At 53.3% G+C, this 25100-nt stretch overlaps 1 protein-coding gene and 1 pseudogene across 1 annotated transcript; both read left to right on the top strand.

Moving 5' to 3' along the window:
• Nucleotides 1-5468: 5468 nt before the first annotated feature.
• LOC125913755 (60S ribosomal protein L27-like) lies at nt 5469-5883 on the top strand (annotated as a pseudogene).
• Nucleotides 5884-15734: 9851 nt separating this feature from the next.
• HCRTR1 (hypocretin receptor 1) lies at nt 15735-23233 on the top strand. Its single transcript, XM_049617625.1, has 7 exons — nt 15735-15954; nt 16191-16369; nt 17599-17842; nt 18280-18395; nt 19557-19783; nt 20584-20705; nt 22402-23233. Exons 1-7 carry the CDS (start codon nt 15744-15746, stop codon nt 22590-22592), a joined length of 1290 nt encoding a protein of 429 aa, XP_049473582.1. The 5' UTR covers nt 15735-15743; the 3' UTR covers nt 22593-23233.
• The last annotated feature ends 1867 nt before the right edge of the window (nt 23234-25100 follow it).

Here is a 25100-nt window from a genome sequence, read left to right as displayed (position 1 = left end):
CTATTGGTGATTTAAAAACATTTTTGAGCGGGCACCTGGATGGCTCAGTCGGTTAAGCGTCCGACTTTGGCTCAGGTCATGATCTCGCGGTCCGTGAGTTTGAACCTTGCGTGGAGCTCTGTGCTGATAGCTTGGAGCCTAGAGCCTGCTTGGATTTCTGTGTCTCCCTCTCTCTCTGCTCCTTCCCCACTCTCACCCTGCCTGTCTCTCTCTCTCTCTCAAAATGAATAAACATTAAAGAAAAACTTTAAAAAAATTTTTTTTAAATTTTGATATAATTGTATGTGGGAGCTGGGGAGGACGGTGAATCTGAAACCATTTGAAGGCACTTGCAGGGTCCCCGTTCAATGCAGGAATCTCAGGCTCAGTTTCCCCAGCTTGCTCCCGGCCCCATCAGCACTCCTGTGGTGTTGAGTAGGCGTCTACCTTAGGTAACACCTCCTCTGACTATGCACCCCTCAGAGCCCTGGGCTCAGCTCACAATATTGGCTTTGTCTCTTTAGAGATTTCACTTCCTAGAAATCTACCAGTAAAATTTTAAATTACACTTTTTTTTTTTTTTTTCTCCAGCATCTGATTCTTTGGGATTGGGAGGCCTTTCAGAGCGTACCTAGCCTGCCAGGCTGCCAGACGCAGGTGTCCTTTCCATGCAAGCTTGTATAATTTTGCTCCTACCGTACATATCCGTGAACAGTTGATAGTACTGATTTGGACACAGTTTGGACAAATTCGCTCAAGTGTCAACAAATGTGCGCGTGAGGTTTTCACCGTGTGGGATGGAGGCAGAGTGGGGAGAGGACAGGGATGGGCCCCGAGCCTTGCCCTGGGCCTCGGAAATGTTAGGGGTAGCCTGTCAATCAGTACGTATCTCTCCAGCGCGCGTTCACCTTCACCGTCTACTTTGTAGCTCTGACAAGGTTGACTTGTACATTACTCTGTTGTTTCCAATCTTTCACTCTACCCGGTGTTGTAATGAACATTCTTGTGTTTGTCAAGAGTTGCGATTTATTTCCAGAACTAAAGGGCTAGGTCGGGGAGTATGGCGCAGACACGCTGCACTTCACTAGATTTTGCCAGATTGCTCTTCAAAGTGGTTATGACTTAAACCCTTTTTGGCATTAACAAGAGTTCCCCTGTTCCACCTGTTCCCCAACACTTAATAGAGTCAGGCTGGAAATGTTGTTTGCGTTACCATCCTGGGGAGTGAAATTCCAACTCATTATTGTTTTCATTGGCATTCGAAAAATTACAAGTAGGATTCAACATCGTTTCACATATATTTGTATTGTTTGCCTATTTATGTCTTACCCTTGTTTTTCTGTTGAGTGGTTTGTAACCTTTTCATTGATCTATAGAACTTCCGTTGTTTTAATCTTTGTTTATTTTTACTTTTTAAATTTTTTTAATGTTTATTTACGTTTGAGAGAAGGAGAGAGACAGAGGCATGAGTGGGGGAGGGGCAGAGAGAGAGGGAGACACAGAATCTGAAGCAGGCTCCAGGCTCTGAGCTGTCAGCACAGAGCCCGATGCAGGGCTCGAACTCACACACGTTGAGATCATGACTTCAGGTTGAAGTCAGGCACTTAACCGATTGAGCCACCTAGGCACCCCAATCTATAGAACTTCTTTATGCAACCTGAATATTAATGCTTTGTTGTGTACATTATATGTGTATCTTCTCCCAGCCTTGTGGCTTGGATTTTAATTTTCTTTATCATGTTTTTGTTATACAATACTTTGGAATTTTAATGTAGTCAAATCTATCTGTGTTTTCTTTATTGTTTATGCTTCTTTAACTTATTTAAGAAATCTTCATACCGTGAGGTCTAGAAAAGATTTTTCAAATATTTTTTAAAATGTTTATTTCTTTCTTTGGGGTGAGGGGAGGGTCAGAGAGAGAGACTGAGACAGAATCCCAAGCAAGCTCCACACTGTTGGCGAGGAGCCCGACTTGGGGCTTGCTCTCACAAACCGTGAGATTATAACCTGAGCCGAAATCAAGAGTCGGATGCCTAATTGACTGAGCCACCCAAGCACCCTAGAAAAGTTTTTTCTTTAGAAGTGTTAGATTTTTTTTTCACATTTAATATCCCTCAGCATTGACTTTGGTGATCACAGGGATATAGGAGTGCAATTCTCTTTTTTCCACATGGAAAACCAAATTTCACACCACAATATATTGGAAAGAACTGTTTTAACTATCTTTTTTTTTTTAAGTTTTTTTTTAAACGTTTATTTATTTTTGAGACAGGGAGAGACAGAGCATGAACGGGGGAGGGTCAGAGAAAGAGGGAGACACAGAATCTGAAACAGGCTCCAGGCTCTGAGTTGTCAGCACAGAGCCCGACGCGAGGATCGAACTCACAGACCGCGAGATCATGACCTGAGCCGAAGTTGGCCGCTTAACCGACTGAGCCACCCAGGCGCCCCTCTTTTTTTTTTTTTTAAGTAGGCTTCATGCCCAGCACAGACCCCAGTGCGGGGCTTGCGGGGCTTGAACTCACGACCCTGAGATCAAGACTGGGATGCACCACCCAGGTGCCCCTCTTTTTTTTTTTTAAGTAAACACTACCCCTAACATGGGGCTTGAACCCATGACCCTGAGATCAAGAGTTGTATGTTCTACCAACTGAGCCAGCCAGGCACCTCATGAAAGGAACTGGTTGGAATGCCACCCCTGACATATGTCAAACCTCCAGTCTGCACACTTCTGTCTCTGAACCCTCAATCCTGCCCCATTTATTTATTTGTACATCCTTCTGCCAATATCTCCCTGTCTCAATTACTTTAGTTAGTTGTATAAGTCCTGACATCTAGAGGGTGATTCTCCTCACTGTGTTCATTTTCTTCAAAGTTGCCTGGCTACCCTTAGCTGTCCTTTCAGATGACTTTAGGATAATGTTTCCAAAAACATTAATTTAAAAGCCCCTTTAGTTAATCCTTTGACAGTGAAATAAATGTATAGATTAATTTGGGGAGAATTGACATCTTTACAGTCGAGTCCCTCCTTCTACAGGCGAATTCTACCTCTCCATCTATCTGTATCTTTTGAATGACCATCAATCAAGTTTTCTAATTTTCTCCATAAAAATCTTGCACATCTCTTAGATTTATTTGTAGGCACTGAAGAGTGTTTTGTGCCTTTTTAAATGGTACCATTTATAAATAACACTTTATGTCTGTTGCTGGCATTCAAAAGTGAGATGGCTGAACCATCCATCAAGAATGTAAAGGATCTGGGATTTTACCCCATCAGACTCTTCGCTACCACAGCATCAGGGATGCCACAGAAGACACGAGACTTACAGGTCAGAGACAAAGGACTTCATTACTCATGGCTCAACAAGAAGCATGTGCCTCATGTTTGAGCCAGCAGCTCTGCTCCTCTGGTTCCCCAAGTCCCACAGGGATGTTGCACATGCACTCAGTGGGTTTGCATATTCACTGAGGAACCCTGAGCTCAGGGAACCCAACTGTCTGATCTTTGCTGCAGACGGAGACATTATCTTCACTACACTGGGTAATAAGCAAATCTGCCTTCTGCTCCGGAGGAAGAGATTTACTCTATATTCCAAAGATGGTCGACAAACAAACATCTTTGAAGAGATTGTCCAAAAAAAAAACCCCAAAAAACAAAAACAAAAGTCCCAAACCAAAGGTCAGTTAGTGTCTCTGTTGCAAAGCATCCAGAAATGCAACCGACCCAAGGAAACTCTCAGTATGAATCTTCTCGATAATTTTAATAGCTGGTCTGTAGAATCTCTTCCACTTTCTAGGTAAACAATCATATGATCTACAAATATATGATGACCATTTTGTTTCTTCCTAGCACAGGTTTGGGAATCCAGTATAGCTCTGAACAGAAGCTGAGGTAGTAAACATCCTTTTTAGGTTACTGACTTTAAAGGAAATGCCTTTAAGTTTTTACCATCAAGTGATACATTTACTGCAGGTTTTAGAAAGATACTCCTTATCAATGTATCACATTAAGGAAGTTCCCTCCTATTTCTAGTTTGCCAAGAATTTTTATAAACAGCTTAATTTTATCAAATGCACTTTCTCCCATCTGTTTCATGTGATTGTAGGATTTTTTATGTCTTTTAATCTGTTAATGTTGAGCCTTAAAATAATAATTTTCTAATGTTGAAATTATTCTTGCATTCCTGGAATAAACCCAACTTGGTCCTTATGCATTTTTAAATGTATTGCTGTATTTAGTTTGACAACCTTCTTTTTAGGATGTTTGAATCTATGTCCAGAATTCATTGATCTAAGATCTTCTTGTCTGAAACTTCCTAGTCTCGGTTTAATATTACGTTTTTACTAGCTGCACAAAACACAATGGGTAATTTTCACTCTTTTTCTACTTTTTAGAGCAATTTGGATAAGATATGGACTGTCTGCTCTCTAAATATGTACCTGAGCCCAAGATACTTGATTGTTCTATCCACATGCCACTAAGAGTGGCCAGGAGAGGCATGGCTGAGCCTGTGAGCCACTCCCTGTGAAAGGAGGGCTCAACCTGCTTCCCCAGGCAGGGATGGAGGCTCAGTTAACAGCCCTCGCCCTAAGCTAAGGCCTTTACAGCCATCACTTTACATCACCAATAACAAAAGTGATACTTTGCCTTCCATAATTACTCTTTTCCTTTATTTCCTGGCATGTCGGAAACAAGCCAAGGTGGAGAGGCACTATTGAAAGGAGACCTCTTTGGAGGGCCTTGGCAGGAATGCAAAGAAAGCTCAGGCAATTGATTAACGGGTAACCGACATGATTATTAATTAAAGAAGTATTTCCCAAAGTATGGTACATGCACCATTGCTGTGAATGCTATTTGGTGGTAAATAAAACTTTTGTTATTTTTTTAATGTTTATTTATTTTTGAGAGAGAGACAGAGTGACAGAGTACGAATGAGGGAGGGGCAGAGAGAGAGGGAGACACAGAATCCGAAGTGGGCTTCAGGCTCTGAGCTGTCAACACAGAGCCCAACGCAGGGCTCGAACTCACAAGCCATGAGATCATAACCTGAGCCAAAGTCAGATGTTTAACTGACTGAGCCACCCAGGTGCCCCTAAACTTCTGTTGTCTTAAGAACTGGGCGTATAGGGGGCATCTGGCTGTTAAGCAACCGACTTCAGCTCAGGTAATCATCTCCTGGTTCATGAGTTCAAGTCCTGCGTGGGGCTCTGTGCTGACAGCTCAGAGCCTGGAGCTTGCTTCAGATTCTATGTCTCCCTCTCTCTGCACCTCCCCCACTCACACTCTGTCTCTAAAAAAAACACACACACACATAAAAAAAACCTAGGAATATAGATTAGAAAATACAACTATATAATTACAAACAAGAGATACAACTCTAACATGAAACATGCAATTTGATAGGTATAACTAGCAGAGTCAGTTTCAGCAAAAGTCATACCATAAGTAAATATTCTGTCTGCCGTTGGCTTGAGTGGCTGGTGTTGAGATGGACAAGTTTGTGTAACCTGAAAATGTTGGGCCGATCCTGGCTGGACGCTACTCCAGTCATCATGAAGAACATTGGTGACGGCACCTCAGACCGTCCCTACAGCCACACTCTGGTGGCTGGAATTGCCTGTGATCCCTGCAAAGTGACAGCTGCCATAAGCAAGAAGAAAATCACCAAGAGGTCAAAGATCAAGTGTTTTGTGAAAGTTTAGAACTACAGTCACTTCATGCCCACAAGGTACTCTGTGGCTATCCCCTGGGACAAAACTGTCATCAACAAGGATGTCTTCAGAGACCCTGCTCTTAAATGCAAAGCCTGACAAGGGACCAAGGTCAAGGAGGAGGTACGAGAGGTACAAGGAGAGGAGAGGTACAAGACCAGCAAGAACAAATGGTTCTTCCAGAAGCTGTAGTTTTAGATCTGTTTCATTTCAGTCATTAAAAACACCAAAAAAAGAGAGAGTAAATATTAATACAGGTAGTAAGAAGATATGGCAAAAATAGAGATGCTGTTATGAGAATCACCAAAATTAGAAAATAATTCAAAGAAAGGCCTGTTTAACGAATAACAAGCCAGCCTCGGCCACCAACAATCCCCTGCAAACACATACACATCAGGAACACACAGAGAGGGGGTAGATTAAACAGTGAGAGAGAACTCCTTTCTAAAGAAATTGAGCAATTTTTTTCAAATGGACCAGAATTCCTATTCAGAGTGTTGGCGATCTAGAATAAATCCCTCCTTATGTTGGCCCCGGGGTGAGAACCTGGGTGCCGGCTTGCCTGTCTGCCTCCTTTCCACATGCCCTAAAGCGAAGCCTGTGGGTTGATGGCCCCACTCAGTAAGAGTAAGGACAAATTTAAAACCTTTTTCAGACATGCAAAGCTTCAGAAGATTTTCCTTCCATGCACCCCCCCCTTTAAAAATGTTATTTGAAGATATCCTCCAGCAAAACAGAGGTAAACACCAAGTAAGAGGTAACAGATTCACCAAACAGTAGAATTAACCCACAAGTGCAACGAATAGAAATACCAGAGGTCCATAAAGCCATCAGTCAAAATTAGAACAGGAAGTCCGGGTTTGGAGGAAAAAGCCTTTAAGAAGAAAATGGGCTTCATTCAACAAATAATGTAATTAAGACGCTGGAAGATTTTAGTGACCTGATTAAAAAGGCATATGTTTCTTTTCTCGAGAAGAAAAGAGAGAAGCAATTAGAAATTCCAGGAGAACAAAAACTCGTATAAGAAAGTCATGGTCCAGATATGAAGTGAATTAAAATATAGCATGACTTTGAGTATCTGAGGGAGTATAGGAAAATACATTTGAACTTGAAGCCTGGAGCATTTGCCTTCAAGCAGCATTTAAATCATAAGATTACCGTTCCTTCCCTCTGGGTCCCCGGATGCTAGTTAGCTCTGCAGAGAATAATGTTTACATAATCACAATGTTTTTTAAAAACACTTTATTGATTTTCAATTTTTGAAATTCAGAGACAGACAACACACAAAACCAGAACATTTTAATTATGGATACAGAACTAGATGCAAATGTAGTGGTTTAGCAAGAAGATTTAGGAGGAGGGAGGGCAGGTGTGATAAAGGATGTCTCATCTTACACAGTGGGGAGTCAAGAGATACTTCATGAAATGAATGGCATAAGAAAGAAAAGCTGGAAAATGTGTATCCAACCGAACTCTGGAGGGAAGTTACCTTTCTAAACTTCTCATCTTTCATAGTTGGGCATGGTGCCAGGCACTGTGAGTTCAGTAACCAGCTCCCCTCCTTCCCTTCACAGAACCCCTGCGTTTCCCTGGACACTTGGCTATCCAGAGAAACAGGATATTTCCCAGGCTTCCTTGCAGCGACCTGGGATCAGGTGACCAAATTCAGACCAACTGGATGCAAACAGAACTGATGTTCCTCTCCATTAGCTGGAATACGGATGTGACTGGCCATCTCTGACCCAGGCCAAGAGTTTTGGGGTAAATAATAATAGCTAACACTTAGACATATTCTAACTATGTTTTCTAACAGGTCTTTTTTTTTGTAATTAAAAATTTTTTTAATGTTTATTTATTTTTGAGAGAGAGAGGGACAGAGCGGGAGCAGGGGAAGGGCAGAGAATCCAAAGCAGGGTCCAGGCTCTGAGCTGTCAGCACAGAGCCCAACATGGGGCTTGAACTCACAAACCAGGAGATAGTGATCTGAGCTGAAGTCAGATGCTTAACCAACTGAGCCACCCAGGCACCCCCTAGTCATGGTGGTTTTCTAGGTGCTTTAACCTAATGAGGATGTGTATTCATTACCTTATAGCTGCTCTAACAAAATACCACACACTTGGTGGTTCAGAACAACACGGATTTTTTTTCCCTTACAGATCTGGAGTTCTGAAGTTTAAAATCAAAGTGTCGTCTAAACTGCTGCTTTCTGGAGACTCAGGGGAGAATTTGTTCCCTTGTCTTTTCAGCTTCTAGTGGGTCACCTGCATTCCTTGGCTCCCAAGTCCTTTCTCATGTCACTATGGTCTCTCATTTCCATCATTGCATCTCCTATTACGATTTCCATTTCCTGCCCCCTTCCTTTAAGGACCCTTGTGATTGCACAGGGCCCACCGGAGCAGTCCGGGATAATATCCCCAACTCGAGAGTCTTAATCACTTCTGCCAAGTTTGTTTTTTGTTTTGTTTTTGTTTTGTTTTTTTTGCCATATAAGATAACGTTCACAATTTCTAGGGATTAGGGCATAGACATCTTTGGCAAAACATTATGCTCCCTCCCTCAGATTCGTAGATAGTATCCCCATTTTACGGATGGCGAAACCCAAGCACAAAGAAATTAAGTGGCACGCTCAGGGTGACACAGCAGCTCAGAAGTGGCAGACCCGTCACTTAAACTTGGACAGTCTGGCACCAGAACCTGTGCTCATGACCGTGACAACACTTCTACCCTGGCCGTACTCTGGCTTCCCAAAGACTGCAGAACCGTCTAGCCAGCGCTGGATGGCCGCGGAGAAAAAGAAACTTCCATTTCCTAAGGCACTGTCATTTGGGAGTCTTCCTTACAGGGGCTGTATTCTAATACCAGAGTCAATAGCTACTGTAGGTAATTGAAGGTAATGATTTTCCTTGATCTCATTCCTAGTGATTTGAGCCTTTGATGAGAAAAATGGGCTTTGTATTCATTGCAAATGTGTTTAAGTTGGAGGGCCCCGGTGTGGATCAATTCACATCACAACCTTGCTTAAACCCTTCAGGGACCCCGCTGCCTTTGGGATGGAGCCCAAGCCCCTCAGCCTAGATTCAGGTCAGCTTTTCTTTCATCCATCTTTCTGTTTCTTGCTGCTTTTCTTTTAGGGAGAACCCTTGGACCCCACTGGCATTGACAGTGGACCCAGAACAGACCTTTGGCCGTGTCTACCCCTCACTTTTGCTCACCTTACCCCCTCTCCCTGGAATCCCATCTTTCTTTCTCTCCCCCTCCTTTTTATTTATTTTTTTAATGTTTATTTATTTTTGAAAGAGAGAGAGAGAGAGCAGGGGAGGGGCAGAAAGAGACAGACACAGAATCCGAAGCAGGCTCCAGGCTCTGTGCTGGTAGCACAGAACCTGACGCAGGGCTCGAACTCACAAGCTGTGAGGTCATGCTCACCGACTGAGCCACCCAGGCACCCCTTCCTCTCCCCGTCCTGCTCAGCATGTCCTACTCAAAGCCCATCTGTGAACTCCTAGTCATCCCTCAAGACCCAGCCCAAGTTGCCTCTGGAATATTTTTCTGTTTATCTTGGTCTTTCTCCTGTTAAAGATTTTCCTCAAATGTCTGGCAGTTCAGATCATGGTTAAACAAAACAAAACAAAACAACTCAGTCTATACACACACACACACACACACACACATATGTACACACACCCTCCCAGAAAGATCAGGCTTCTCCTTTTCTTTTCCTTGTGCGTTCCTGGGTCAAAATAACCACATCAGCACACATTTACCATGATCATTGTTTGTAACTGATATTATTTATAATTTTAGGATTTAAGATCACTAGGAGGGTCCTGCACCAGTATGTGACTCAAAATAAAAGCAATACCAAATGACAAGAGAGCCATAAGGACATCTAACAAAACCCTGATTTTTCCCATGATGACCACTCTGATTTTTTTAAAATATTAAACTATTTAAAAAAAATTTTTAACATTTATTTATTGTTGAGAGCCAGAGAGAGACAGAGTGCGAGCAGGGGAGGGGCAGAGAGAGAGGGAGACCCAGAATCCAAAGTGGGCTCCAGGCTCTGAGCTGTCAGCACAAAGCCTGACACGGGGCTCGAACCCATGGACCTCAGGATCATGACCTGAGCCACAGTCGGACACTTAACCAACTGAGCCACCCAGGTGCCCCGATATTAAATTATTTTTAGATACTGTGTATATGGAAGTATGAGTCTCTGTCTTGCCCGGCCACGGCTGCTCTGCCCCCCTGCCTGTCCGCAGTGAATCCTTACGTGACTCTATATGGAAAACCTTCCTGTTTTTGCCCTTAGAACCCGTGAAACGAGGCCCAGAGAAGCAGCATTAGTTTCCTGGGGCTGCTATAACAGATTACTGCCGACTGAGCGGCTTAAAACAACACAGCTTTTTTTCTTGCCACATTTCTTTCTGGGGGCGAGAAGTCCAAATTGGGTCTAATGGGGCTAAAAGTAAGGGCTGAATTCCTTCTGGAGGCTCTAGGGGAGAATCTGTTCCTTGCCTTTGCCAGCTTCCAGAGGCCGCCTGCCTTCCTCGGCTTGCGGCCCCTCCCAGCGCTGGTATCACCCCAACCTCTGTTCTGTCACCACATCTGCTCCTTCTAACCCTCCCGCCTATTACAAGGACACTTGTTATTCTCTTGGGCCCACCTGGATAACCCAGGCTAATTTCCCCATCTCAAGATCCTGAATTTAGTCCCATCTGGAAAGTCCCTTTTGCCTTGTAATGTGTCACAGGTGCCTGGGATCAGGATGCGGACATCTTTGGGGGCCACTACCCAGCCTGTCATAGAAGTGAAGTGACTAGTCCCGGATCACACAGCAGTAAGCAGCAGAGCTAGGAGTCTGACCCAAGTCTTTCTGGCCCAGCCCCTTCCCTCTTTGCCCCTGCCCTAGCCTGAAGATGCTCTGTAGCTTGTGAAGTCACCAAGGATGCCTGGCTCTGGGTGGGCCTTGGGGCTCCTGCTCTCTCAGTGGATGTCCACCCCCTTCAAGCCACCCAAACCCTGAAGAAGGGCCAGCCCTTCCTGTGAAGAAGGGGCACAACTGAGCATCTGGCCTGGAGACATGAGCTCCCTGGGTCCTTCCCGTTGGCATGGCACTTTGCCAGGAGCTCCCAGAGGCCAGTGTTGTTGGGCCCGAGGACCGAACCCCACAGCCTCCTCAGTGGCCTGCCAGGCTCAGCGCTCAGAATCCCCCACTTGGGACCCGCGTCCCCACCCCTGCTGGCCCACCCCTCATCCCTGCACACACCTCTGCCTGTTTTCTGATTTCTGGTCTCCTAAGAGGCACCTCTGCCCTGCCCTGAGTGTTCCCATGCACAACCCAGGCCTCTGGCAGCATCAGCAAGTCAAAAACCCAATTACATTCCGATTATTCTAGTCCTAGCCCGACAGAGGTTACTGTAAGTCACGCTGGAATTGAGAGGGACGGGGAGGCAGACCTGGGGCCGGTGCCCGGGGATAGCACTTAAAGATGGATGTGACAGGGACCTGTGGCTCAGAGGTTCGGGATTAGATCAACAAGGCCGGGGATGGCTGGTTCCAGGAAAGAGGTCATGTGGCCGCCAGTTTGACAGACAGCTCAGGCAAAGCAAAGGCTTCAGGCCGGTCCTTCCTGGTCAGAGCGGGTGCCAGGGCTGAGTGCCCAGCCTGGAGATGGAGGGCATGAGGTCCCTGGATGCCTCCCCTGGGCACTGGTGCTTGGCCAGGAGTTGCCAGAGGCCAGTGCTATTGGGCCCGAGGACCAAAGCACCACAGCCCCTTGTGGGTCCTCCAGAGCGTCACTGGCCCCTCTGGGTATCGCAGGATTTTCTCTGAGCATCTGCCCAGGGGTCTCTCCCTCGTGCCCACCTTGGCCAAACAACTGGCCTCTCTCCTCAGGCCATGGCTGAGGGAGCCAGACTCAGGACCAGAGGGACCTGGGGGCTCAAAGCCTCCTCCCTGACCAGGGTCTGATAGGGAGAAATATTGCTGCCTGGGGGGTCAGCTTCACTTCTCCTCCTGTTCTGGGGAGGTGAAGGTCACTGACCTGTCCCCTGTGTTCCTCCAGCTCCCTTCCCACACACTCCTGATCCTTCCTCCTGGAAAGCAGCCATCTCTGGGGTCCCCAAGGAGGAACAGAGGATTGGCCTTTGGGATCCCTTTTAAGGGGAGCTGAGACTGGCTCTGTGAAGCTGAATTCTCAGCCACGAGTCCTTCCCCACGCCGACACGTGCACCCCATGTATAATGGTTTGGGGCACCTGGGGAGCCCCGTGCTCACTCCAGCCCAGGGGGTATGGGAGGTCCCGGACTATGGCATCCCAAGCTCTGGGCTGGGCTCTAAGCCTGGGCCGTGCTGGACTCCGCTGGGGCCCACTGCCTGGGTGGGTGTCTGCATGGGTCTCTACCTGTCGCATTACCAGCTGCACCTTGTCGTTGCTGCTGGTGTTTGAGTGTCCCCGCACGATCTGGCTCCCACCCCACGTCGTAGCCCCTCCCCAGTCCTTCCACAGCAAGCAATCACAGCTCTAGATGGGCGGGGGGGGGTAGCGTGGGGGATGAGATGAGTCATCGCTGTGGGGGCAGACATACCAAGCCCCACAAACACACAGTCGCGGTGCTGCGGACACAAAGGCATGCGCACACTCACGTTCCCACGCTCACAGGGGCACATGCCGGGAGGCCCGTGCTCCTCAGAGCCACAACTGCACATTCAGACACACAGAGAGACAGACACCCCCTCCACACACACACACACACACACACACACACACATTCCTTATGGACACAACTGCACAAAGTGAAGCCCCATACAGAAACATCCCACCCAGGTGACCCCCACGTCACCACCCCAGAGCCTGTTCTCCACTCACGCACACACTCAGAGACACAAACACACACACAGTCACATGTCAGGTTCTTCAGACATACACTCACAGCCCCAACTTCTAAATACAGAAACACACACACACATACACAGGCGCACACGCAGTCACACACACACACACACACACAGACGCGTGTGCACTCGCACCAGGCACTTCTGTCTCGAGTCCCCTCATCCATTCCCCTGCCTCTGCCAGCACCCCAGGAGGCAGGACAGAGCGCCAGAACCATAGGGATGCTATGACCCGGCACCCATCCTGCCCAGGGACAGTGCTGTGCCATGGGGTCAGCTTCACTTCTCCTCCTGTTCTGGGGAGGTGAAGGTCACTGACCTGTCCCCTGTGTTCCTCCAGCTCCCCTCTCACACACTCTGGGCCCTAATGGTCCATCTCTAGCTCCTCTGAGAAAGGACTTTGGCTGCCACAGGGAAGATGGAGGTTACATCTCAGGAATCATCTCCAGGGAGCGAAGGAGTGTGAGTCTCCTAAGGTGACAGAGAATGGTGGGATCTGATGTGTTAGGAAGGTCCTGTCCTGAGGCAGGCACAGCCAAGGTGGCTGCCTGATGCCCAGGGGGTCACCCGTGGCCTACCTGTGGTTCCTGAAACGCCCAACCTCCATACATTTGCACCTGCTGTTTCCTCTACCTGGAACCCTCTCTGGGGCCACCACAATCCCCCTTGCAAGGCTACCTTCTCATTTTTCAGGTCCCCGTGTTCTCGCTCCAGGAAGTCTGTCCTGATACCCTGGCTGAAGCAGTCTGTCCTTCTGGGTCTCCTCACAGCAATCCTCATGCGATAGCATATTTGCTGGCTTGGGAGCCTCCCACCCCCAGCCCGCCTGAGCGCCTCTGTCCGGCAAGGAGGTGGGTAAACCCAGAGAGAATCACAGGCCTGAACCCCACCTCTGCCTCTGCTGTGTGGCCTCGAGCAAGTCACTGAACCCAGTGAGTCCAGTGTCCTCATCCGGAAAATGGGGACAATAGCAACTACCTCCCCGGATTGGCCTGAAGAATAAGTGAGATCACGCATGGTGGGGCCCATGCAAGTGGCAGCTGTGTTTTTCTAGCTCATTGGCTGGCACACAGCTTAGTCCATGTTTGTTGAATTAGTCAGCCCCTCTGGCTTTCCTCTTCCTGCCCCCACCTACCATCCATCCATTTTGGGAGGGGGTTAAAGTAGGTACCAAGGAAAAGGATGGAGGGGGGCAGACAGAACGGGGCGGGGGGGGGGGGCGCGCTGGGAGATGGACGAGGAGGGCGCTCACTGCAGCAGCTGCAGCCGGAGCCTGGCCGGGGGCGGTGCAGGCACCGACTCTCACTCCTGTGACCCACCTGTGCCATCATCCTCGCGAGCTAGCTGAGGCCGCGAGGAGAGTTGGCGCTGTGGCCCTCCGAAGCTGCCCAGGGCCCGCCAGCACACAGTAGGTGCGCTCTGAACGCCCAGGGACCGGAGGCGTAAATGCCGACTGAACGCGAACGTATGAATGAACGGACGGACGCGTGAATGGAGGTGGGATGGAAGCAAGAAGTGGCAGACGAGGAGGAACGAGCGTCTCCCCCGCCCTCCCAGTCTCGGGCTGAGCGACGTGAAGCCGAGACCGGCTGGGGGCTCCCCTCCCCGCCGGCCCCTCCCGCCCGGCCGCCCCCCCCCCCCTCCCCGCGGCGCGCAGCCCGGCGGAGCCCGCGCCCAGCCAGAGCCCGCGTTGGAGCAGCGGCTCGCACCCAGCAGAGCGAGCCCAGGCAGCGCAGCCTTGGGAGGGGGCTTCCCCGGACCCCTCCCCCGGCCCGGGCCCCTGGAGCCCGACCTTCCGGGCAGGGAGGCGGAGTCCCCGGTGCAAAGTCCGGGGACCAGCAGCCGAGGACGCCAGGGTCCCGGAGCCAACAGGTGCGGGGCTTGGGGGATCCCCAGGCCCGGGGTGGGGGTTCCAAAGGACCCTCGGCGGGAGCCAGGAGTCTCGGGGCAAAACCTGGGTGCTGGGAGGCGGGGTCCCCAGTAGGCAGTGCCCTCCTCCCGGCAGGCTTCTGCAGAACCCTTAGCGCCCTCGCTCCCCCACCTACTCCCCGCAGCCTCCCACAGCGCCCGAGGTGCAGGGAGGTCCCGCTGAGGGAGTGGGCTCGCCGGCGCTGGGAGGGGGTACGAAAGAGCCCCCCCTCGCCCTCCCCCCAGCGGTCACCGGGGCCCGGCAACCCTCCCACACACGTCCGGGGTCGTCCCTGCCCAGCCTTGGGAAGGAGGGGTCTGAGCGAAAGAGGAGGGGCGGGGAGCGAGGCCCGATTTATGAATGGAGAGAGCGGCCTGCGCGCCGGCCCAGCGACCCCTGGCGGCCGTCGGGGCGCATCGCGGCCCCGGGGGTCTGAGGGGCCTGGCCGCTGAGCCTGGGGCTCTTCTCTGGCTTCCAGGGAGGTGGTCGGTTCCTCCCTACACCTCTCCCGTGTGTGTGTGTGTGTGTGTGTGTGTGTGTGTGTGTTTCCTAGCCGGGAGGGTCCAGGTCTGGCGGGCGGGGGGGCGGGCCCTGGGTCTCTAACGCGTCCCTTGACCATTTTTTCAACCAAAAAATTCAGGCCTGTGAACTGACTCAGGAGAGAACATTTGCCATCGGGATGGCTTCCCCTCACAAATCTATGGTGTTTGGTGGATTCAGACAGACCTGGCATAGTAGCTTGGTGACCTTGAGCAAGGGTCTCAACCCCTCTGAGCTGCTTCTGCAAAACAGGGTTCTCTAATGGTAGCCCCAGGCAGCCCTGAAGCTGGCTCTCCCCGCCCCCCCCCCCCCAGTGGGTAAAGCACTAGACATGCTCACCGTGGCCCTGTGAGGCAGGTGGTTATTACTCCTTTGGATAGATGGGGAAACCGAGGCTGAAAAGGGCGACGTAAGTTACCCAAGAGCAACTTGCATGGAATTGAGATGCGAGCCACATCTGTCTTTCTCCATCTATTTCGGGCTCACTGTAACCTAACAGCACTGTGAGAATTAAGAGGGAGCTTATATGCTAATTGCCTGGCACACTCCTAATGTTCTTTCTTCTTTCCTCCCCTCCTTCCTTCAGGAGGTTTGGGGCTGGGACCCCAGAGACCTAGCTGCAAGGGAAGTGGGCTGAGGCCAGGCCAGGGCTCCCCTCCCTCTGCAGAGCCCAGGATGCCCCTCGGCTGCAGCAGCTTCTGAGCTCATGGAGCCCTCAGCCACCCCAGGGGCCCAGACGGGGACCCCCACTGGTGGTGGGGAACCTTCACCGTCACCGTCACCGGTGCCTCCTGACTACGAAGACGAGTTCCTGCGCTATCTGTGGCGCGATTACCTGTACCCGAAGCAGTACGAGTGGGTCCTCATCGCTGCCTACGTGGCTGTGTTCCTTGTGGCCCTGGTGGGCAACACGCTGGGTAGGTGTTTAGGTTCCTATGGTGCTGCGGATTTCCCTTGGGGACTGGAAGGGGTCCTGGGCCTCACTTCTCTCTCTCCCCCTCCCCTACCTTCCCTTGGCTGGGTAGTGTGGGGGATGGTTTGGGTAGCGTGAGGCGGGGGGGTTGGTGGGGGAGAGACACTGGCTAGGATGGGCGTGGCTCTGCCCCTGGCTTCACCTCCTCCTCTTCTTCCCACCTCCCCACCTGCCCTGCAGTCTGCCTGGCCGTGTGGAGGAACCACCACATGAGGACGGTCACCAACTACTTCATTGTCAACCTGTCCCTGGCTGACGTGCTGGTGACAGCCATCTGCCTGCCAGCCAGCTTGCTGGTGGACATCACTGAGTCCTGGCTCTTCGGTCATGCCCTCTGCAAGGTCATCCCCTATCTCCAGGTGAGCTCTGCCCGGGTGCTGCTCGTCACCCCTCTGTCATCCCAAGTCCAGAAACCACGGCCTTGCCTAGACCTCAGTGACCCTCAGACTTGCCTTTCAGACAGGACACGGTGGCTCGGTTCCCCTGCACTGTCATTCTCTATTATCAGCGGGGACAGGCCATGAGGCCTGACACTTGAGGACACAGACACAGCCCCACACACTCCCCCTGCAGAGATCCCTTCCTGGTCACACCCGCAGACCCCCCCCCCCCCACACACACACAGCCACGTGTGGACACATGTACAGTCACCTCCAGGCGCCTGGGACACAGTGGAGGAAAGAGGCACAAGCCCGTGGTGACAGACGCAGATGCACGCTGAGCCTGTTCTTTGATTTCAAGGGGGCTGGTTTGCGGGGGTTGCTGGAAAGTATCCCCCCTCCCCTACCATCCCCGGCCAGGGCCTTCCCTCCCCCAGAGGTGGGAATCAGGATGTCCAGATGGGGTTGGTGGGGTGGAAAGAGGGCTGACCAGAGGCCAGAATGGCCCCTCAGCTGCACCCCTCGACCCTCTCCTCATACCCCAGAGGGCAGGGGGGTGCTCTCCTGGAGGCAGTGCCCACCTTCACCTCTGGCCTAGGCTTGTGTCTGCCTCCCAGGATGAGGCTCTTTCCTAACGGCCCGGGGAAGGGATGGCATCCTGGGCAGAGAGAAATGCCTCTCGGATTTCCATCGTTTTCAGGTCTTCTGCTCAATGGATTAACCCCGGCAACCCTGAGACTAAAGACAGGGTGGGGGGTGGGGGGAGCGGTGAGGACATTCACCTCAGGCAAATTATTTAACCTTTCTGTGCCTCAGTGTCGTCATCTGTGACACGGGGGTGCGAGTACACATCACGGGGTTGTGGTGAGGATAAAGAGAACAGTGGCACGGAGTAGTTTCCATGAGCGTAAGTTATTATTCATCGTAGAGGAGCACCCAGTAGGGGCCAGGTCTCGACCTGGACGTTTTCCATCCATGATTTCATGGATTCTCATAAGAATCCCTCCAGGTGGCTGACACGGTCCCGTCCTGCAGATGAGGCTCAGGGAGGGTGAGTGATCTACCCACATGCGCCCAGCCAGTGAGTGGCGCGGTCAGGACACGCACCACCCCTGGCTGCCTGGTCTTTCGGGGCTCGGAGCCCCGTCCCTCACCCCGCGTCTGTGGGTGGCCCCCCAGAAGGCTGACATCCTGTCCCCATGGGGCAGGCCGTGTCTGTGTCAGTGGCAGTGCTGACTCTCAGCTTCATCGCCCTGGACCGCTGGTATGCCATCTGCCACCCGCTGTTGTTCAAGAGCACCGCCCGGCGTGCCCGTGGCTCCATCCTGGGTATCTGGGCTGTGTCACTGGCTGTCATGGTGCCCCAGGCCGCCGTCATGGAATGCCGCAGCGTGCTCCCCGAGCTAGCCAACCGCACCCGGCTCTTCTCGGTCTGTGATGAACACTGGGCAGGTAACGGCGGGAGCCTTGAGCAGGCATCGCTGAAGTGGGCACCTCTGGGGCACATACCCCTAGGGCAGGTGTCTGTCCGTGTACTTCTGGGGTGGGCTCCCCCAGGGTGGGTGTCTCCCAAAAGGACACCCTGGAGTAGCCTTCTACCGGCTACCCTCCCAGGGTGGGTATAACCCCTTCATGGATGCCATAGAACGGCCACCTACCAGGGATACCTCCAGGGTACCTCCTCGAGTCTAGACATCTGCTAGGAATCCCTCCAGAATGGACACCCCCAGGCCGGGCAGCTGCGGGGTCTCTCTGCCACGGTGTCTGTATCAGGCCCTGCCACTTGCTTGGGCTCCATGGCTCTAGTTGGGGGAGGGTGGCATTGCTAAGCACGACAAGCTGGACGCTCCCACAGTGGGTCCAGCCCTTTTATCTCTTGACCCCTACAGATGACCTCTATCCCAAGATCTACCACAGTTGCTTCTTCATTGTCACCTACCTGGCCCCGCTGGGCCTCATGGCCATGGCCTATTTCCAGATCTTCCGCAAGCTCTGGGGCCGCCAGGTGAGGCCCACGCTGGTGTCACTGTCCGGGCTGGGAGGGGAAGGGGGTACTGGTCTAAGGGAATAGACAGTCCTGTGCTTTCGGGACATGCCATCCTGGCTGCAACCAGAGAGAGGCAAGGCCTAGGGACATGGCAAGGTCAAGGCCAAAGTGCTAGTGCCTCCCCTGGAACTGGATAGTGACTAATATCAGTTTCAGTATCTAATAGCTAATCATTGTTCTAGTAGCAGGAATGTCTTCACAACCATCTCAACTGACCAACAGCAGGTTCTGTCTGGGGTGGAGTGTGGGGGAGAGAATTGCTCAGAAGTTCCTGGCACCAGCAGGACCAAGTTCTGGGTCCCGTGCTTGGGCAATGAGAGGATACAGACCAGAACGTGACCAGCCCGCAGTCTGCCAGCACTTAACCATCCACCCCTAACAGCTTCCCAGTCAGGATGGCGAGAGTCACTGTGCTCATCTAATGGATGAGAAAACTGAGGCTCAGAGAAGGAAAGCAAGTCGATCGAGGAAGGTCACGTAACTCGCGGGTGGCTGAGCTGGCCCTAGACCCCCAGTTTCCTGAGCTGTAGCCCCGCGCCCCTCTGGTGGGGGGTGATCTAGGTGTCCAGTGGTATGAGACTTCAAGGGTATCTATGGCTGCTCCGGGAGCCTGCAACCCTCGTAGGCTTCCGGGCACTGACCTAGGCAGGGACTGTGCTCTGAGGTCCAGGCCATTCCGAGCTGCCCACCTGCTCACCCCTTGCCCAGGCCTCCCCACAGTCAGGCACAGGCCAGGGGGAGGCACAACTCACCCCCCGCCCTTACCCCCACAACAGGAGCTGATGATCTAGAGTCTTCTGCCTCTCTGAGTTTCAGTTGCGTCATTTTTAACTAAGGGCCAGTGACACCTTCCCAGAAGACACGTTGTGGGTGGGCTCACAACGAACTAATGGAAAGTGAAAGTGCATTGTTCACCCTCCAGTCCGGAGTGTCGGTCTTCGTCGTGAATATTAGGTTTCTTCGCATGGCGGCGAGAGCATTTGTTCCCTTCGCCCACCTGCACCCTGCCCCAGGGTCCGCCCCGGGGGGCGGGGGGGGTGGGGTGCGGGACCCAGCAAAGGGGAAGGACTCTCCCCGGGAGCTCCGCCCACCGCCACCATGTCTGTGTGTGCTGGACAGATCCCTGGCACCACCTCGGCCCTGGTGAGGAACTGGAAGCGGCCCTCAGACCAGTCGGAGGACCAGGGACAGGGCCCCAGCACAGAGCCCCCGCCTCGGGCCCGGGCCTTCCTGGCCGAGGTGAAGCAGGTGCGAGCTCGCAGGAAGACGGCCAAGATGCTGATGGTGGTGCTGCTGGTGTTTGCCCTCTGCTACCTGCCCATCAGTGTCCTCAATGTCCTCAAGAGGTGAGAGCACAAGGGGGGGTGGGGGTGGGCCCGGAGGAAGGGGCTCTCTCTGCTTTGCCGGAAGACCGGCTCGGGCACTCACCCACGGTGTGGCCTTGGGGTGGGTCATCTCTCTTCTCCGAGCCTCCGAACCTCAAGTTCTCACCTGTATAACGTGAATAATAACAGTCCTGGCCTGCTAGGGCTATTGTGAAGATTCTTCCGTCTAGTCACCCAGCCATCTGATCGCAGGGGCTGGGAACAGTGACCACAGGACAAAGTCCCTGCCCTCGTGGAGGCTACATCTAGCGGGAGAGAGAAATAAGTCTCTATTGTACTGGCAGGCAGTGAGACTACTATGAAGACAAATAAAATAGGGAAAGAGGATAGCGATGGTGACAGGAGTTGGTGCGCTTGTGTGTGTGTGTGTGTGTGTGTGTGTGTTTTAAGATATGATCTTTAAAAAAAAAAAAAAGCTCATCTGAGGAAATGACATCTGGCAGAGATCTGAAGGAAGGGAGAGACCGAGGGACGAGGCCCCACAGGCGTCTGGAGGGACAGGGCTCGAAGCGGAGGGAAGATGGGGCTTGGCACGTGAGGGGCCGCAGGGTGCAGGGAAGGAGCGCGGGCTGCTCGTCAGGAGCCGATCTCGGTACGAGTTTGTGCTTGGCGGCTTCCGGGCTGCGTGACCTTGGGCAAATCACTTTCCCTTTCTGAGCCTTGGTTTTCCTGTCTTTTAGATGAGGGTAGCGACTCCTGCCCCACCTGCACACATGCACACACATCTACCCCATTTCTGACTGTGGTCCCCTCGGCCCTAGGGTGTTTGGGATGTTCCGCCAAGCCAGTGACCGAGAGGCCGTCTACGCCTGCTTCACCTTCTCCCACTGGCTGGTCTATGCCAACAGCGCAGCCAATCCCATCATCTACAACTTCCTCAGTGGTGAGTGGGCTGGGGAGGCGGGGCGACCGAGGGTGGCAGCGGTGCCCAGGACAACAGGCTGCTAACCCCCAATCCAGGCTGAATAAAGGGATGGCCCCTGCTCCCTCCTGGGGATCGTCGTGAGCTTGCTCTGGGAACCCGCATCAGGAAAGACTCGGCCCTGCCCAGGAGCCCTGGTCTGAGTGGAAGGCGGGACTCACTCCCACCGGGGGCCCAGATCCAGTTGTACAGATTATGCAGAGCAGTGAGGGGGTGGGAAAGGCAGGGGCTAGGCCAGCTCACCTCCACCCCCGCCTGGTGCCTGCACAGCGGGACCTCCAGTCGGCTGGTCTGGCCAACACAGGCTCCAGAAGGAGCCAGGCCTGTGGGAAGAGGTGCCGGGAGTGCCTGCCTGGGAGGGTGACTGTGTAACCGAGTCATCGGGGGAAGGGAGGGTCACCAGCAGAGACGGCCCAGGGCCAGGAAAGGGTTTCCCTATGCCCAGCTAGACAGGTACAGGTAGAGTGGCCAGAATACAGAGGGGTTTTCCCTGGATCCACCTGCCCCCAAGACCAGCCATCTTGTCCCCTCTGGAAGTCCCGGCGTCTCCACTCCCCCAGCCGTACCCCAGGCCACTCCCCTCTGCTGTCCTGCCCTCTGCACCCCTCGCTCGACCTCCCAGTCCCAGGATGGTAACACCTCCACCTTCGGACCCACCTGGGTTCAGCAGAAGAGTGGCTCACAAGACATCTGGCCCCAGAACTAGGCCTAACAAACTGGTCCAGATGGCTGTTCAAGCCTGGGCACAAGTAATCTTTGAGAAAAGGGTGAAAGGCTGAAGAAGGAGGGGTCAGGGGTCCGTACCACAACCCTCATTGAGATTGAAGAAGTATTCCCTGAGCTCAGAGGGGAGAACAGAAGAGATAAGGGCTGCGGCAGAGGCGGCAGCAGACTTCTTGCTGGGCATTTCCTGTCTGGGTTGCATTAACTGAGCACCTACTGTGTGCCCAGCCCTCCACTGGGGCCCCACAGAAGCATGGTCAAGGAGGTTTCTGCTCCGGACATAGTCTATTTCCCTGGTGTCCCTTGGCTGACCGAGGTGGCTGAGGTAGTCCCTCCTTCCCTACTCCGTCCTCCCCTTGAAGCGAAGGGCTCTGGAATGAGAACCAGGCCTGAACTCTGGCTGGGTGACCTCGGGCAAGTCTCTGCACCTCTATGCACCTCCCCTGTGAGGTCAGGATAAAAGCTGCCAGCCTCTCAGGGTGCTGGGATGAGAGGGGGGCGGCGGGGGAGGCAGGGGTGCCCGGCACCGTGCTTTGCGCAGGCTGCTGCTGTTCTTTCCATCACCATGGGGCACAGGTAGGGAAAGCTTAGCCCCGGCTGGGGGGCCTGAGCCCCTCCACCTACTCGCCAAGGAGGGCGGAGGTGGCCCCAGGCCCCCGAGCCAGACACCACGTTTTGAGCCCGGCTCAGAGCCAGAGCGCAGTCAAGGAATCAGATGAAAATTGCATTTCTCCTTGGGAACTGCTCCAGGGCCTCTGTCCTCACTCTCCCTGGCAGTGACGAGGTCGCCTTCGGGCTTTCTCCATCCCAGCTCAGCTCCGCCCTCCCGCCCCCTCACAGGCAGCTTGGCTGGAGCTGCGTGGGTGTCCCTGGGCCCAAGGCCCTTCCTGCTTCGTCCATCTCCTTATGGCTGTGTCTTCTGTCTCCAACCAAGGCAAATTCCGGGAGCAGTTTAAGGCCGCCTTCTCCTGCTGCCTGCCTGGCCTGGGTCCCTGCGGCTCTCCGAAGGCCCCCAGCCCCCGCTCCTCTGCCAGCCACAAGTCCTTTTCCTTGCACAGCCGGTGCTCCGTCTCCAAAGTCCCTGAGCACGTGGTGCTCACCAGTGTCACCACGGTGCTGCCCTGAGCGAGGGCTGCCCTGGTGGCGGCAGGGTGTGCAAGCCTTGGGCTTGCTCCTCTGGCTCCTGGGGGACCCACCTCCTCGTGGAGACTGCTGGATGCAGGGAGGAGGCTGGGGCTCCAGACCTGGTTTTCTGCCTGTTTAACTCTGGGCAAGTGACTTCCCTTCTCTGAACCCTGTCTCCTAAGCAGGATTGATGGGAGGATTAAGCATGCTCGAGAAAGCGGAAAGCCTTTTGTAGACTGGGAAGTGTCATGGATAGGATTATCATATTCCTCTCGAGTGGCTGTGCCCCACGGTACCATCCATCCCCATCGTCCTTCCGCAGCCTGGCCTTCCTCCCAAAGATCCCCCTCCCACCCAATCACAGGCCTTCCCTGGAGTCTGCTGTAAGGGTCCCGGCAGGCATTCCCATCTGGCCGAGTGGCTCCGGCTAAAGCCCAGTTGTTCTGAGGCCCGTGCGAACTAATCTGGGTCCATCCAGCCTTCTCCCAGCGGGAACAGAGCCCCGTCCTCACCAGGCGCCCGGTGCACACACCATAGACCGGACTCCGTTGGCTTTCTGGTGTGATAGAACACTCTCCATGTGGCCATTTGGCATGGAGGCCAGCAGCCTGAAGCAATTGTAATTAAAAGCCTGGCACTGAATGTTCCCTTTCCTTGTCATTGCACAAAATCTGTGCTGCCTAGGTGAGGAGAGAGAAGGTGGGGAAGCTTGGGGGAGGGGAGCAGACAGGCATTACTGGAATGCTAGTATCTGCTGACCGCTCCCACCCCCCACCCCCAACACACCGGATCCCAGAGGGGCTCCTAGCCAGGATTCGGAGCGCACGCGGTGCCGCCCCCTCAGGCGGTGCCAACCCTCCAGTGCCCAGGACCTGGATCCTTGACACATCTGTCTGCTTCTGGGCCTGGCGGCCTCTGGGAGGTAAGGGAGATGGCGGCAGCAGTGTGCGGGGCGGGGAGCGGTGGGCCGACAGCAGGGTTCACAGACTGATTTACTGCTACCTTCCCCTTCTTGGAAATCGGGCTCGCATTTACTTTCTCTGAACTCACAGGATAAAAAGAGAAAGCCGCAGACATGCTCCGTCTGCCACCAGGATGATTAGAGGGCTGCCAGAGGCCCCGATCCCCGTTGCCAGAGCAGGAAGTGGAGTGCGGTCTGAAGCACCGCTCTGCTGAGAGGGCGGGAGGCATCTGGCAGGGGCCGGCTCGGCCGTGCGCACCGCCGGCTCTGCTTAACTTGATTAATGGAGCTTCGGGCTCCCTCTGACCTCACCCGTCAAGAAATGGGGCGAAGGCACGGTCCTGCCAGGGGCCCAGCCCGGGAATGCTTTCGCACCCCTCCTCTTAGACATCACGCTTTCCAAGAGCAGGTGGAAGGTACGGCCTAAGTATGTCATCCACCCCTTGGATGACTCACCAACCTGGCGCTCGTGGCCATTTTCACAGATGTGCGGTCATTGCCAGGTGGGACGGGCTGCCCTCTCCTTCCGCACTCCCGCTGGCCTCAGGATCCAAAGCTGTGTGTGGAGTTTCGTGTAGCCGGGCTCGGACGTCCAGTGGGCAGAGTGAGGTGTGAGGGCTGGACCCGAGCTCGGAACCACTTACCCACAGGGACCAACCCACGGGGACGAACCCAGGCCTGGGGCTCCTCGGCCCTGGCCTAGCACAAGGCTCACACTATGATTGGCACCATTCTAGAGGCAGGTTTCGGTAGACACTTGGCTCAGTGGGAGCAAAGAAACAACAGAAGCTTCCCCTAATGGCCTCATTTCTACTCTACCCTGCTGGCTGAACTCAGTCCCCTGGTGGGCCCGAGGCCTCCCTTTGGGGGGATTCGGATGAGCTGGAGAAAATTCAGAGGACCAGGATACCCAGGTGAGAGCTGCTGAAGCACCCGGGACCACCCAGCCCAGGGAAGGAAGGCCCGGGGAACACATGATGGCACGTTCCAGGTATCTAGAAGCTTGGCATGCAGAAAGGGGTGATACAGGTTCTGGGTGACCCAAGACAGAAAACCATAGTCATGGGTGGTGTTTTCAAGGTGGCAGGATTTGGAATCCCATCAGGAAGAAGTGCTGCTTGTCGAAGAGGAAGCTTGTTTCCTGGAAGGGCACTGAGCTGTCCCCGGAGGATGGCAAGCGGAGGCGGGACTCAGGGTGGGGCAACGGGGGATCTAGCCCCGGGTGGAGGCTGGTCTGGTGCCAGGATTCTAGCACATGGCAGCCCAGGGGACAACAGGGCTGAACTGGCTGAGCCCGGCAAACCTACTGGGCTCACTGAGCTGCTTCCCCCAAGCACCCAGTGCAGGGACAAGAGCTTTCTTATCTTCATCACCCAAAGCAAAAGGATTATCACACTGGTGCCCGTGATAAAGTCCCCCAACAAACCAGAATGTCTGGTGTCTTAGCTTTTGATTGAAATTCTGTCAGATCACTACAGACATTTGGTGTAGACTGGTTATCATGCTGATCTGAGGATCTAGCTGGCAAGCACAGATGTCTGTGCTTA

Source organism: Panthera uncia (genome assembly GCF_023721935.1).
Source record: "Panthera uncia isolate 11264 chromosome C1 unlocalized genomic scaffold, Puncia_PCG_1.0 HiC_scaffold_4, whole genome shotgun sequence".
In the NCBI taxonomy this organism is placed as follows: Eukaryota; Metazoa; Chordata; class Mammalia; order Carnivora; family Felidae; genus Panthera; species Panthera uncia.
The sequence above is the reverse complement of the archived record's forward strand: the minus strand, read 5'-3'. Positions and strand labels throughout refer to the sequence as shown.

What these genes read in the sequence shown, in the direction of transcription:
- HCRTR1 (XM_049617625.1), top strand. Translation starts at nt 15,744, where the DNA reads ATGGAGCCCTCAGCCACCCCAGGGGCCCAGACGGGGACCCCCACTGGT. An exon ending in CTGTGATGAACACTGGGCAG is followed by an intron (nt 17,843 to 18,279) that starts GTAACGGCGGGA and finishes TGACCCCTACAG; the next exon opens with ATGACCTCTATCCCAAGATC. An exon ending in GTCCTCAATGTCCTCAAGAG is followed by an intron (nt 19,784 to 20,583) that starts GTGAGAGCACAA and finishes CCTCGGCCCTAG; the next exon opens with GGTGTTTGGGATGTTCCGCC.